This window comes from Naegleria lovaniensis (assembly GCF_003324165.1).
Source record: "Naegleria lovaniensis strain ATCC 30569 chromosome Unknown tig079, whole genome shotgun sequence".
NCBI classification, from domain to species: Eukaryota; Heterolobosea; class Eutetramitea; order Acrasida; family Naegleriidae; genus Naegleria; species Naegleria lovaniensis.
Window position 1 is genome coordinate 32801 of NW_025407900.1, and position 11092 is coordinate 43892.

The 11092-nt window shown below is 36.6% G+C and overlaps 6 protein-coding genes across 6 annotated transcripts in view; 2 read left to right on the plus strand and 4 right to left on the minus strand.

The window, feature by feature from the left end:
- C9374_013827 (uncharacterized protein) overlaps nucleotides 1-6 on the minus strand; it is a gene marked incomplete at both ends in the record, with an annotated part of 411 nt that extends 405 nt beyond the window's left edge. Inside the window, one exon of the mRNA XM_044689746.1 lies at nucleotides 1-6. This exon is cut by the window's left edge and continues 405 nt beyond it. Within this exon, the coding sequence (XP_044541687.1) occupies nucleotides 1-6 (6 nt within the window).
- Nucleotides 7-348: 342 nt separating this feature from the next.
- On the minus strand, nucleotides 349-1092 carry C9374_013828 (uncharacterized protein; the record flags this gene model as incomplete). Its single annotated transcript, XM_044689748.1, has 1 exon — nucleotides 349-1092. The coding sequence occupies one exon, from the start codon at nucleotides 1090-1092 to the stop codon at nucleotides 349-351; it is 744 nt and encodes a 247-aa protein (XP_044541688.1).
- A 1599-nt stretch (nucleotides 1093-2691) lies between these two features.
- On the plus strand, nucleotides 2692-4624 carry C9374_013829 (uncharacterized protein; the record flags this gene model as incomplete). Its single annotated transcript, XM_044689749.1, has 2 exons — nucleotides 2692-3833; nucleotides 3889-4624. 2 exons carry the CDS (start codon nucleotides 2692-2694, stop codon nucleotides 4622-4624), a joined length of 1878 nt encoding a protein of 625 aa, XP_044541689.1.
- A 109-nt stretch (nucleotides 4625-4733) lies between these two features.
- C9374_013830 (uncharacterized protein) lies at nucleotides 4734-5021 on the minus strand (the record flags this gene model as incomplete). Its single annotated transcript, XM_044689750.1, has 1 exon — nucleotides 4734-5021. The coding sequence occupies one exon, from the start codon at nucleotides 5019-5021 to the stop codon at nucleotides 4734-4736; it is 288 nt and encodes a 95-aa protein (XP_044541690.1).
- Nucleotides 5022-5462: 441 nt separating this feature from the next.
- On the plus strand, nucleotides 5463-8357 carry C9374_013831 (uncharacterized protein; the record flags this gene model as incomplete). The annotated part of the gene is made up of 1 exon (XM_044689751.1): nucleotides 5463-8357. One exon carries the CDS (start codon nucleotides 5463-5465, stop codon nucleotides 8355-8357), a length of 2895 nt encoding a protein of 964 aa, XP_044541691.1.
- A 1165-nt stretch (nucleotides 8358-9522) lies between these two features.
- Nucleotides 9523-11092, minus strand: C9374_013832 (uncharacterized protein; the record flags this gene model as incomplete). Its single annotated transcript, XM_044689752.1, has 1 exon — nucleotides 9523-11092. A coding segment is annotated over one exon (1570 nt), but the record flags the coding sequence as incomplete, so codon positions are not given.

Consider the following 11092-nt stretch of genomic DNA (forward strand, 5'->3'; position numbering starts at 1 on the left):
ACCCATAAAAACATTCAACTCCTATCATTGGATGCTGATAGAAATTTAAAGGTACTAACTCTCCTTTCAATCCAGCATATCCCTCATTGTATGGTTGATTCATCTTTGTTGGTTGAACTAATCGTTCCGATCGTTCATTGTTAATTGCAATTTGCACTTTACTGTTCGTAGACACCGAGAGAGAAGAAACATATATTAATGATGATGATGATTGAACAACAACCATGACAACTACAAGAGCACAAAGAATGATCGGTATTCCTCTCATGTTGTCGCTCGCTGCCATTTTTTAAATCTGGATTGGAACCCAAAAAGGCATAATTAAGAACAGAAGATGCATCACTCACTTTACTTGAGTTTCGTCTTTCTGAAGTGCTTGAAGACCATTGGACTTTCAGTAGCCTCATATCGTTCCAATTCTTTCAGAGATTCAATTTGATCAGGAGTAAAACTTCTCAAATAGCTAGTTTTCAATTTTTGGTATAATTTCTCTGTCTCACTATCGGTTTCATCCCAACTGTCTAACTCTACATCATTCGAAATGTTCTTTAAAAACTCATCCTCACCCTCTCGTTCTATTTGTTTCTTGATTTTATCTACTGATTTTTTAGATCGTTTCTCTAAAAGATGTTCAATCATTTCTTGTCTCTTCTTTTCCTTCAAAGATTTCTTCAATTCTTCCAAATCTTTTTCGATAGTGTCTCGCAGTTCCCTCTTCATTTCAATATTATGAGTGAGTGACAATTCTCTACTTGAAACTAGATCTTTCATTTTCATTAAATCCATCGCTCCATAATATTCTTCATGTTTTTCTTTTAAAGACAGACTCTTTGACTTCTTCTTTGATAGACATTGATCCATGCCATTCGATACTAAATCATCAATTCGACTAAAATCATTAAAAACATTTCTCACTTCTGTTCGGAATGATTTTTGATTCGTTTTTCGGTGAACTTTCTTTTTATCTTCAAAGCCTTTCAAATTAAAGGAGGCTGTTGTTGGAGCAATATCTGTTCCGAATGTACATTGATCTGATTTCATACCTCGGCAGCTTTGAGTCTTGATGTTACTTTTACAGTGTGATCTTGTCATGATGTTTTTTTGTTTGCTTGTTGTTTGATATTTTTAAACGTGTATTGTTTTGCATTTAAAGTTTGGCCTCAAGTTCAATATTGAGCATGATACAAGTTGCTTCCTATTGTTGAATGGAACATCTCCTGATTCAACTTCACCGTGGCTCCTACTGCAGCAGAACGTTGAGTTGCAACTTGATGGCCTTTTCAGAGATCCGGAGTTAAACCACATGTTCTTAGAGCATGGCCAGTTTTTCAGGAACTGTCTGAAACGAATCTCAATCTCACACAAAAAAAACACAAGCAAATGAAATCTTTGACCCTTATTGGTATCTTGCTAGTGTTCATGACAGTTGATCTTCACATGAGATTTTCAACAAACGCAACCACACCACAAACCATCCAACCATTCTCTCTCAACACAACCACATCCTCCATACCCATGAGTTGTTATATTTTGGCACCTTACACCTTACACTTAGTGTCAGTGCTGTTTTCATTTGACACTTGAGTGCCAAATGAATGAAGTGTGATTTGTATTTGACACTTGAGTGTAAGGTGCTATTTGTATTTGACACTTGAGTGTAAGGTGCGAAATGGATGTTGATTGAAATGGAGGTACTAGTTTGTGAACCTAACCATTCTACTTCGTGTTCATATAAAAAGGTCAATAACGAATCTATCAAACAAAAAAAAAGGCATGATTTAATCTCATGCATCTACTTTCCTTACGTATGTTAGCTTGGACCTTCGTATGAAAGGAGTTAGGAGGCACAAAAGATGATATGTTCCTTTCATTCACGATGATAGACTCAGCCGTTAAGAAGTATGACTACGAAACAAAAAGTGATTCCAGTTCCCTTAATTGTACCCTTCTGATTGCTTCAGCTTGACTTTTGCTGTTACCGTCATTCCCAAATCACTCAAATTCGATTACATCAGCCAACAACAGTGTTGAGCACCATTCTCTTGTTCTTCTCACCGTTTTTGTAACAATTGAACAAAAGTACATGTCACTATGAAGAAAAGCTGGCAAGTTTCACTCCCCTGTTGAACCAAATGAAAATGTTTTCCTGTACTGCAAGTGTTTTTCCTCAACATAAATCGTCTCTCAAGTTCATTCAGCAAGCTCTGACATCCTGTTCGACAACTTCATCTCAATCTCTTTCAACGCCGTGTTGTATGGCGCAACATCAACTCAGAAAACAGGTGCTGAACGGTGGAACATTATTTGAACCACTGCCTCACAACGCTTCACCTTAGAAAATGAGCGTGAGTCTATTCTTCCCTCCATAAACTAAATTTCGTAGATGATCATTTGGTATTGTCGTTGTCAGACGAATTGTCCAAAAATTGCGTTCGTGATACTCGATGATGATTGTGTAGTGAAGAGAATTTTGAGGCCCGTTGCTCACAACCGTGAAGACGGAGGTTTGTAATTTCAAAATAATATTTAAATAAATTAAAAAATATACAGGTGCTGATGACACTCGGCACTCAAGTGTCAGGTGCTGTTTGCATTTGGCACTCCAGTGTTAAGTGCTATTTGTATCTCCTTTTTGGGACTACGTGCCATTGCAAACGGCACTAAAGTGTAAGGTGTAAGGTGCTAAAAGGTATGTCCTCCATACCCATTTTGAATTCAGTGCTGTATCCTGCCGAAGAATGTTTAACATTACCTCCTGTCAATTATTTTTATTATCCTTTACTGTTTACACTCGATACTTCTTACATGGATTTTTGTTCGAACCTATCGTTGAGTGAACACATTATTTCCAATTTCCAAAATAACAAGCAATCCGATCAACCATTCACTACATGTTCGGATCTGTTGTGTTCCAATTCAACTATAATTCTCGATCTCACCAACACGACTCAAGTTGAATCATTAGGACAAGTCATGAACTTTTGCTTGTATTGCAACCATTCCTCTTCAGATGCATTTAGGAACTTGTTATGGAATGGTCAGTGTCAAACGTTCACGTCGCTTCACTCCTTGCAGAATGGAAATTTTGGTCCTCAATTTGTCAACATGATGAATTTACATTGTAATGGGGATCGTAATACTCAATTGACAGTTCCATCACAACATTTACCGATTTTTGATGTCACTTTCTTCAAAACAGAATACTTTAAAAGACAATTCTCGAAATATCAATTGCAATCCCATTCAACCAACGAATTCGAAACAGCAAGTCCTTTGAAAAGAACAACCTTGCAATCATTACTCAATTTTTACTTTGGATCTGTCATGACGCAAGAAAATATCTCTTCAACGAATATTCCTTTCGATATTCCTGTCACATGCTGGTGTCACTACAACGATCCTTCTTCTCATTCTTTTGGCTTTCAATGCAATGATTTTTATCATAATTTCCTAATTCCTTATTCCTTTAGATACTCTCCCCTCATTTCAGCTGTTGTTTTCATATTGATATTCTTTATCCATTTATTCACAATTCAAATTCCAAGATTTTATGAAAGAATTTATACTTTCAAGCACAAGATCATTAGAGAAGTGGTAGACAAGTCTATATTCATGAAAATGAACATCACCATTCAACATTTTCTCGATATCGTCGTTCAGGCACCAGTGTGTTTTTCACTTTCCTTGCTGAGTGGATTTCTAGAAAATATGTTTCGATTTTTATTCAATTTTTCTTTCATGTTTGATTTCTATCAGGGATATTTGGCAGGGTTATTTAGAGCTTTGAGTGGGGTATTGGTAGTTTGTGGATTCTCTTCATTGGTGATATCATGGTATGTGTTATATGATTTGGTTTATATCTTGCATGACATTCAATTTTACTAAAAGGTCTCATGCCATCGATGTCTCTAATCACATGCGCCAAGATAAATCGAATGCTCTCTCGATTTTTAACAAAACAATTCTCTCAATATTTTATGCGGCAGTCGTGTTGGTTCTAATTACTTCTGGAATTGTATTTGCTGTGGTGTCTGATTACGGATACGCTTGGTCCATACTGGCCCTCTCTGTGATGATTTACATTTTCACTTATGGATTTGGGTTTTTATTTTATGGCATTCGAATTTATTTTCGATTGAGGAAAGCCAATAATAAGGGTGGACTCTTTGAATACCGATTTACAAAATTCATGTTAGGACTTTCAATATGGTTTTTCTATGGTTGGATTTGCACAATGTTAAGTATGATTACTTATATATTTGGATTTGACGTGTTGTCATTGTTTTTTGGAATGACTAGAAATATTTTTTTAGACTCCAGTTTAATCTTGGTGACCATTCTTTCTTCCTACATTACTTTCAATAAGGAAGCATTTGTGAAAAGTTATGGAAAAAAAGCGTTTTATGTTCTTTGTTTTTGGGAATTATTTTCCAACAACAGCACGAATGAAAAATCAAGAGAATTCATGGCTCCACAAAATCTGGCAACGAATAGTCGAGAATCTTCAAGTTTCAGGAGAATGAGCAGCACTGTAAAGCAAAGCATTGAAATTTCAAAGCAGATTGACTCACCCACTCCTACCACAGAGGCATCGAGTTCCACCTCTGTGAATACCTGTATTTGAACTTGTTAAATGGAACTGTTTATTGATTTACTTAAGATTAGAAAGATATCATTTCTCTCATTCATTCTACCATTCAACGATTCATAAAAATGAAGCATGAAGCCATTTCTTACTTTCTCTCAGATGATGAACCACCAGATCCTGTCAATGATTCGTAAGCCTTATTGACAGTGTCAGAGACAGTGTTGTAAGCTGAGATACCAAGATTCTTGGCAGACTCACTCCATGTTTGCTCCTTAACGTCCTCCTTTGGACGAACAATGGCGTCAGCAATTTTTTCACCAGTGTCATCTTTTTGGCTTGAATACTTGGTTGATTCAGAGATGGCATCCTTTCTGGTGCTGACTTGGTCCTTCATTTCGTCGTAACCTCTTTGCAAAGTGTTTCGGTTGTCCATTTTGAATAAGGTGGTATGATTGGTTTGTTTTTTTAATTGTTTTGCGAATTGTTCAAGGTGAACAGGAAGTTTTTAACAGAGTGAACAATTGGTAAATACTTTAATTTGTCATTCTGCTGAAATAGGATTTGGCCTCCTAATTAAGCTTATACGGCAAACAAATGTTCAAGCATAGCAAAACTGCCAGCGAAACAAACTTCCGGGCTTCGAGTATTAAGATTTCATACTCGACAAAAAAATGGGTAATGTTAACTACCTGATCAAACTGTAGTTTATGCTTCAACTAAAACGAAAACACGTCATGTAATTTCCTTTTTGAATCACACTTCGGAATTGTTATATTACAGCCATGTTGTTGACAATATTACAAAAATTGGCTTCCTAGAATTCGTGTAGAGTTCATCATCATTTATATATTAAAAATTATTAAAATTCATCGCGATGGGTAAAACTTTAGAGATTCAAGAACACCTTCCTGCACTTCATTCTTTACATACCTATCAATACGAAGGCGATCAATATTATTCTGCCGATGAAATTGTTGGATCGTTCTTTAAAAAGGAGAAAAATCAAAAAATCTGCAATATTATCGAAAGAAGCTATGGCAAACACATCACGATCAATAATTGCCAACAGCAAGAGATTGGGTTTCCAAAGGTAAAAAAGTCCGCAATTTTGTTAAGCTTGGCAGCCGTTATTGGAACTCTGTTAAAGTTGTCGAAGAAAGATCATCATGATTTATTAATTCAACACCTGTTCCAAACGCATCCCAATCACAACAGTGATCACTATGATACACGTATGGATGACGATGAATTATTTGATAATTCAATGGAAGAAATTTTCAACCAGCCTCAAGTCGAGGACCAAGATGAAGCTTTCAATCAATTGGTTGCTGATGCTGCATCCTATTTTGTTGACGAGAACTCTAATGAAAATGATGATGATATTTATGAAAATAATATTATAGTAGAAGCTTCTGATATAATTAATGATGCAAGTCAGCAACATGAACTTAATACAACCTCACAAGATTACTCTCAAACAATAGATAGCATGGAAAAAGCAAACACTAATCCTAACCTTTCTCAACAGTGGAACGATCAATGGAACGCTTCTCAAAATTGTATACAATATTCTGGGCTTAAGTATGTCGAACCATTCATTTTGGCAGACCAGACTTGTGAGACATATTTGTCCCAATTTGCACTTTGGAACTATTTCAAGCCTCAACAGCAATCACAGCCTCAACAATTCCCAACACAACCAATTTGCTCTCAACAATATAATATTGAACAATGGAAAAATTGTTATACAACTGATACCGCTTTACAATCCAATACATGTGACTCATTCAACCATTCTCAAGCACAATCTGATAATGATCAACAAGTAGAATTGAAATATTGGGAATGTGCTTGTTGTAAACACCAAAAAGTCCAAGCATGTCCTCACAAATACCCTGGTATTCAATCAAATCAAGACAATTACAACCGTGGAGCGAAAGATCGAGCAAAAGAAATAGTGTCTATATTTGAGAAAATGTTAGGTAATTTAGGACATGATGTACATGCATGGCTGGAATGTTATCTTCAAACTGATGAAGGTATTAAAACAGTAATCCAAGAATTAGAGCAAAATATTAGATACAGCCATCGTTATCAAAAACTGAAAGAATATCTAATTGAAAAGAAAGATGTAACTATTGTGCAATATTGGCGAGATAATAACTTGATTTCTGATGTTACATATCATAACTTACGAAAAGAAGTCAATTTAATGACATTACTCCCGACAAGGAAAGAGATGACAACATCGAAACAATCACTAAATGAACAAGTTGAGAAAACTTTCAAATTACGATGTCCAAGTTCAAACTACATTGGATATATTATAGACTTAGATCAAGCCATATTTTATATTCTGAAGCTATGTATGTCATTAGGGAAAAAATTACCCAAGAAAATATTTTTTAAAATTGGGGTAGATGGTAGAGAAATTAATGGAGTTAAACAAGTTGCAGTTGCATTGGTTCCACTCAATTTAAGAGATGTATTTCCATCGCAGGCTGTTTATTCTGTGTTTTATATTGGGTTATTTCAGATGAAGGAAACAAAAGAAAGTATCAAAGAAACAATTGGAACGCTTCACGATGAGATTGAGCGTGTTTTGCAAAAACAATATTTTGGGAAGCATCAAGTTTGCCTTTTTTATGTTTCAGACATGCATAATGTAGGCATGACGTTCTCATTTGATTTATGTCCCTATTGTATGGCTCAAACTATTGTAGATTTTGCATCAACTCCACGCGACTCTCTTGACGGCCAGTTACCTTTTTCTCCATCACAAACAATACTATGTGCTCTTCATATCAAACAGAGGCTAGTAGAAAATGTTATTGGTTATATGGCATCAACAACTTACAAATATGAGATTCAGAAAAATATACAAACATTACATGGATTGGAAACATTTAATTGGAAAGAGTTCCACGAACGAGTATCGAATTATGGAATTTCTCAAACCTCAGCACGATCATCAATCAAGTCATGTATGCTGTCGGGAGATCATTGTAACACTATTTTACAAAATATTGAGAAAGTTGTTGATAATATTGAACCAAGCACCAAACAAAAATATTTACAAATTCTGAAATTGTTGCGAAATATTATCATTATTATTGAAATGCATCAAGATAACGAAAATAATGACAATGTATTGACAGCAAATAAGATTGTGGAATTGGACAAACTGATAATGCAATTCTTAGTTGCGTGTTTTTCAATATGGACTCAAGGAATTAAAGCTCATTATTTCCATTTTATAATTCATGTACCCTCAATAATGAGCTCTCTTTTCAAAGAAAAATTATCACTCTCGATTTTGAGTAATCAGGGATTCGAACGGTCTCATTTATTTCACCATGCAGTGTTTAATCGAATTATTAACAATGGAGGAGGTCGTACTCAAATACACCCAACCAAACAATTGCTATTGTGGCAATGTCGAAAGGTATTAGTCGCAATTGACTTGAAGGAAAAAACAGGAGAAACATATTGGCATGAAAAACGTTTAAAAAAGCTTTATTCTTGGGATGCAAGTCATGTCAAACCACAAAAGGAATTGTATCAATGGTATGATGCTTCTTTAGTGGACCCAACCATAATTACGGATCGTGATAATTTGAACATGATGATTCAAAAGATCCAAGAAAATGACAAGGAGAACAGGAAGAAGCAAACTTCCAAAGATACAGACACCAATGCCTTCGCTGGGAGAGTAACTGCAACAATGTCACACAAGAAACGGAAAGGATGTCCTAGCAATGATGAATGAAATCAAAAACTTTCAATCCAACAATCTCCATTCTTTGACTGTACCCAATGACTGAGGTGTGCATAATATAATTCGAATGAGGTGTCGTAGGAAATGATCAACTTGGATGCAATGCAACGATATTGAACAGTTTCAAGTTCTGAGCGAATGGGCCTGTTGAATCTCTTTCTAAGGCTGTCAATTACATGCTTTTGGTCGACACTCATATAATTCTTTGCCCAAGTCCCATCCCCGAAAGAAGGAAAGTTTGGATAATTGAATTCGTAAATGATGTGACGAGTCCGTTCAATGTCACCTTCTCGGTTGATCCAAGGAGAATATTGCTCCACACGAACATACTTCTCGGGCCCCATAGTCTTACACATATACATATCAAAAACGGATTCTTTACACTCACCTATTGGCAATCGAGTCCGTGCTGGGCCGTTGCAAGGAGAATTCATGTCCCACAAAAAGTTGAAAAGCTTGAGTTCCATACGAGCAGCTTGTTTCCGATGGGAGTTGTGAGTAAAATGGATTAAATTGAGGGGGCTTGGATGCATGGTGATTGGTATCTTATCCACTTTAACAAAGGCCTCCAATGGATGATATTTGTAACGACGACGCTGCCTTTTTGGTGTACTTGATATCTTTGAAGGTTGGGAAGGTGTGATCTTCTTTGATTGCTCTTTTGGCATTGTGCTGGAGAGTGTTGTTGCTGTTAATGATGATGCGATCAGTGATCGGTGTTGAAGCAATGAAGTTGATGGTAAGTAGATGAGGTTGTGAATGATGCTGATCAAGAAGTGCTGATGATGGTTGATCAGGGTAACAGTTTATATTTGTTTTGTTTCGATTGTTCTTGCAAGCGACATGGTAGCGTCCCAAACATTTTATTTTTTTTCAATTCCGGATTGCCAAATCCATCCTGCAACTGGGTCTATTGGCTTGTCTTGCTATGTAGAGAGAAATGCTCCCAATTCTACTTTCAATTGGAATGCTTACTTGAACATTGTATGCCACATAATGGAGTAAAGCAAATTTATCTTAAAATAAGAAAAATATAAATTAGTAAAACAACTTGATTTCAAGTAACGTCTTTAAGACGACCATGCTTAATACCCAATCACATAATCCTGTTATCATCAATGAGAGCCATTGCAACTTCTCGAGTAATATTCAGTTTTCACTTCCAATATCCAAAAGTGAGATATTCGGACCATGTTGGGCCTGTTGTCGAGGTGTTGTTTGAAGAGTTTGTTCTGAAAGGTATATAATTGCCATTGGCTATTACATCACCTGAGTTGACATTTGGATTTACAACTGGATAATTGTTAGAATTTCCGATATTATTGGTGGCACCATTTTCTCTCTGCATTAAGGCATTGTAGTCCATGACAGGTGCTTGAAATTGCTGAGCAAAATGATCCCTATTAATTTGTTGAAGCCTTATTTGTTCTAAATATTGCTCTTCATATTTTCGTCTTACATCTTTAAACCCGTCTCTCTTCTTTTCGGAAACGTTTGGGTTGGTGGGAGTTGATCTTGCAGAACCCATTGACGAGCTTCTGCTGCTGCTAACAGGAACTCTGCTCTTATTCAGTAAAATAGGTTGTTGATTATTGACAGGGGGACCACCTGGGTTCATAACAGCTGTTGCTTGTTGTCTATTTAAATAGACATTATTTTGTGCTTCATACCGTTCTTTAAATGACAAAAATAATTCGTACAACTGCTCCTCACTCGTGTGCACGCTTTGAGGCTGTTGGATTTGAAGAAACTCCTTGAATTGAGTGAACATTTTGTAGTCGTCAGAGTTATCTGAAGATGACGACGACACTGTGTCGGAAATGGGAGTAAACGACATGTTTTGTGACATGGTTTGCATTTGAGCTTCCACAACAACATCCGATGTAGTTTTCGTCATGGTAGGTTGATACTCTGGAAAATGGTGTTCTATTTCTTCAAATGAAGGAGCAGATGGATACTGAATCGAATTATTTCCGTAATTATTGGTGTTAGGAATCATTTTGCTATTATTTAACTGAGGATAAATGTAATTTGGATTCGAAATTGTGTTCGAAAGTTTATCTTCAACAACTAAATTAGAAAGCCGTTGTGATGGGCTATGTGTTGGAGTAGTTGTTGTTGCTTGCACTGACAAATTGTTGTTTTTTGCTGAACTTGTTGGAGGAGTGGCAGCAGTGTTGATAATGTTGCTTCTATTGTTGGAATGTATCACGATGGGTGGATCTTTCTTTTCCGTGAAATTGTTGCTGTCGGCTCTGTTACCATTTGGTAACGGCAGCTGAGAGGCAGAAGGTGTTGAGGCTGGTGATTTTTTTGGAGGCGAAGATGAAGGCAATTCCTTTTGGTCACCAATGAATGAAACAGTGTTACTTCTTGGGGATGATTGCTTGGTAAGATCATCCTTAGGAGGCACAGTGGCTAGGCTCAGTTGTGCCAGTGGTTGTAAATCGGAGGAAGAGCTGTGGGTGGGTGAACTCTGAAGAGGGGATTCAATATGGCTGGATGGCCTAACAGGAATCGAGGACAAAACATTCAATACAACTGCGTTGTTTGGAAGAGCTGAATCGGTTTTATGACTCCTTGGAGAAGTCGTTGGCACATTCACCACTCTTTGACTGGTTGATTCCGATATTTGTAATGGTTGCTTCGTTTGTAGAGCAACCGAAGAAAGGGATGGCTCTGCAGCTTTAGTATCATCATGGTTATTCGGATTGGACGATCCTACG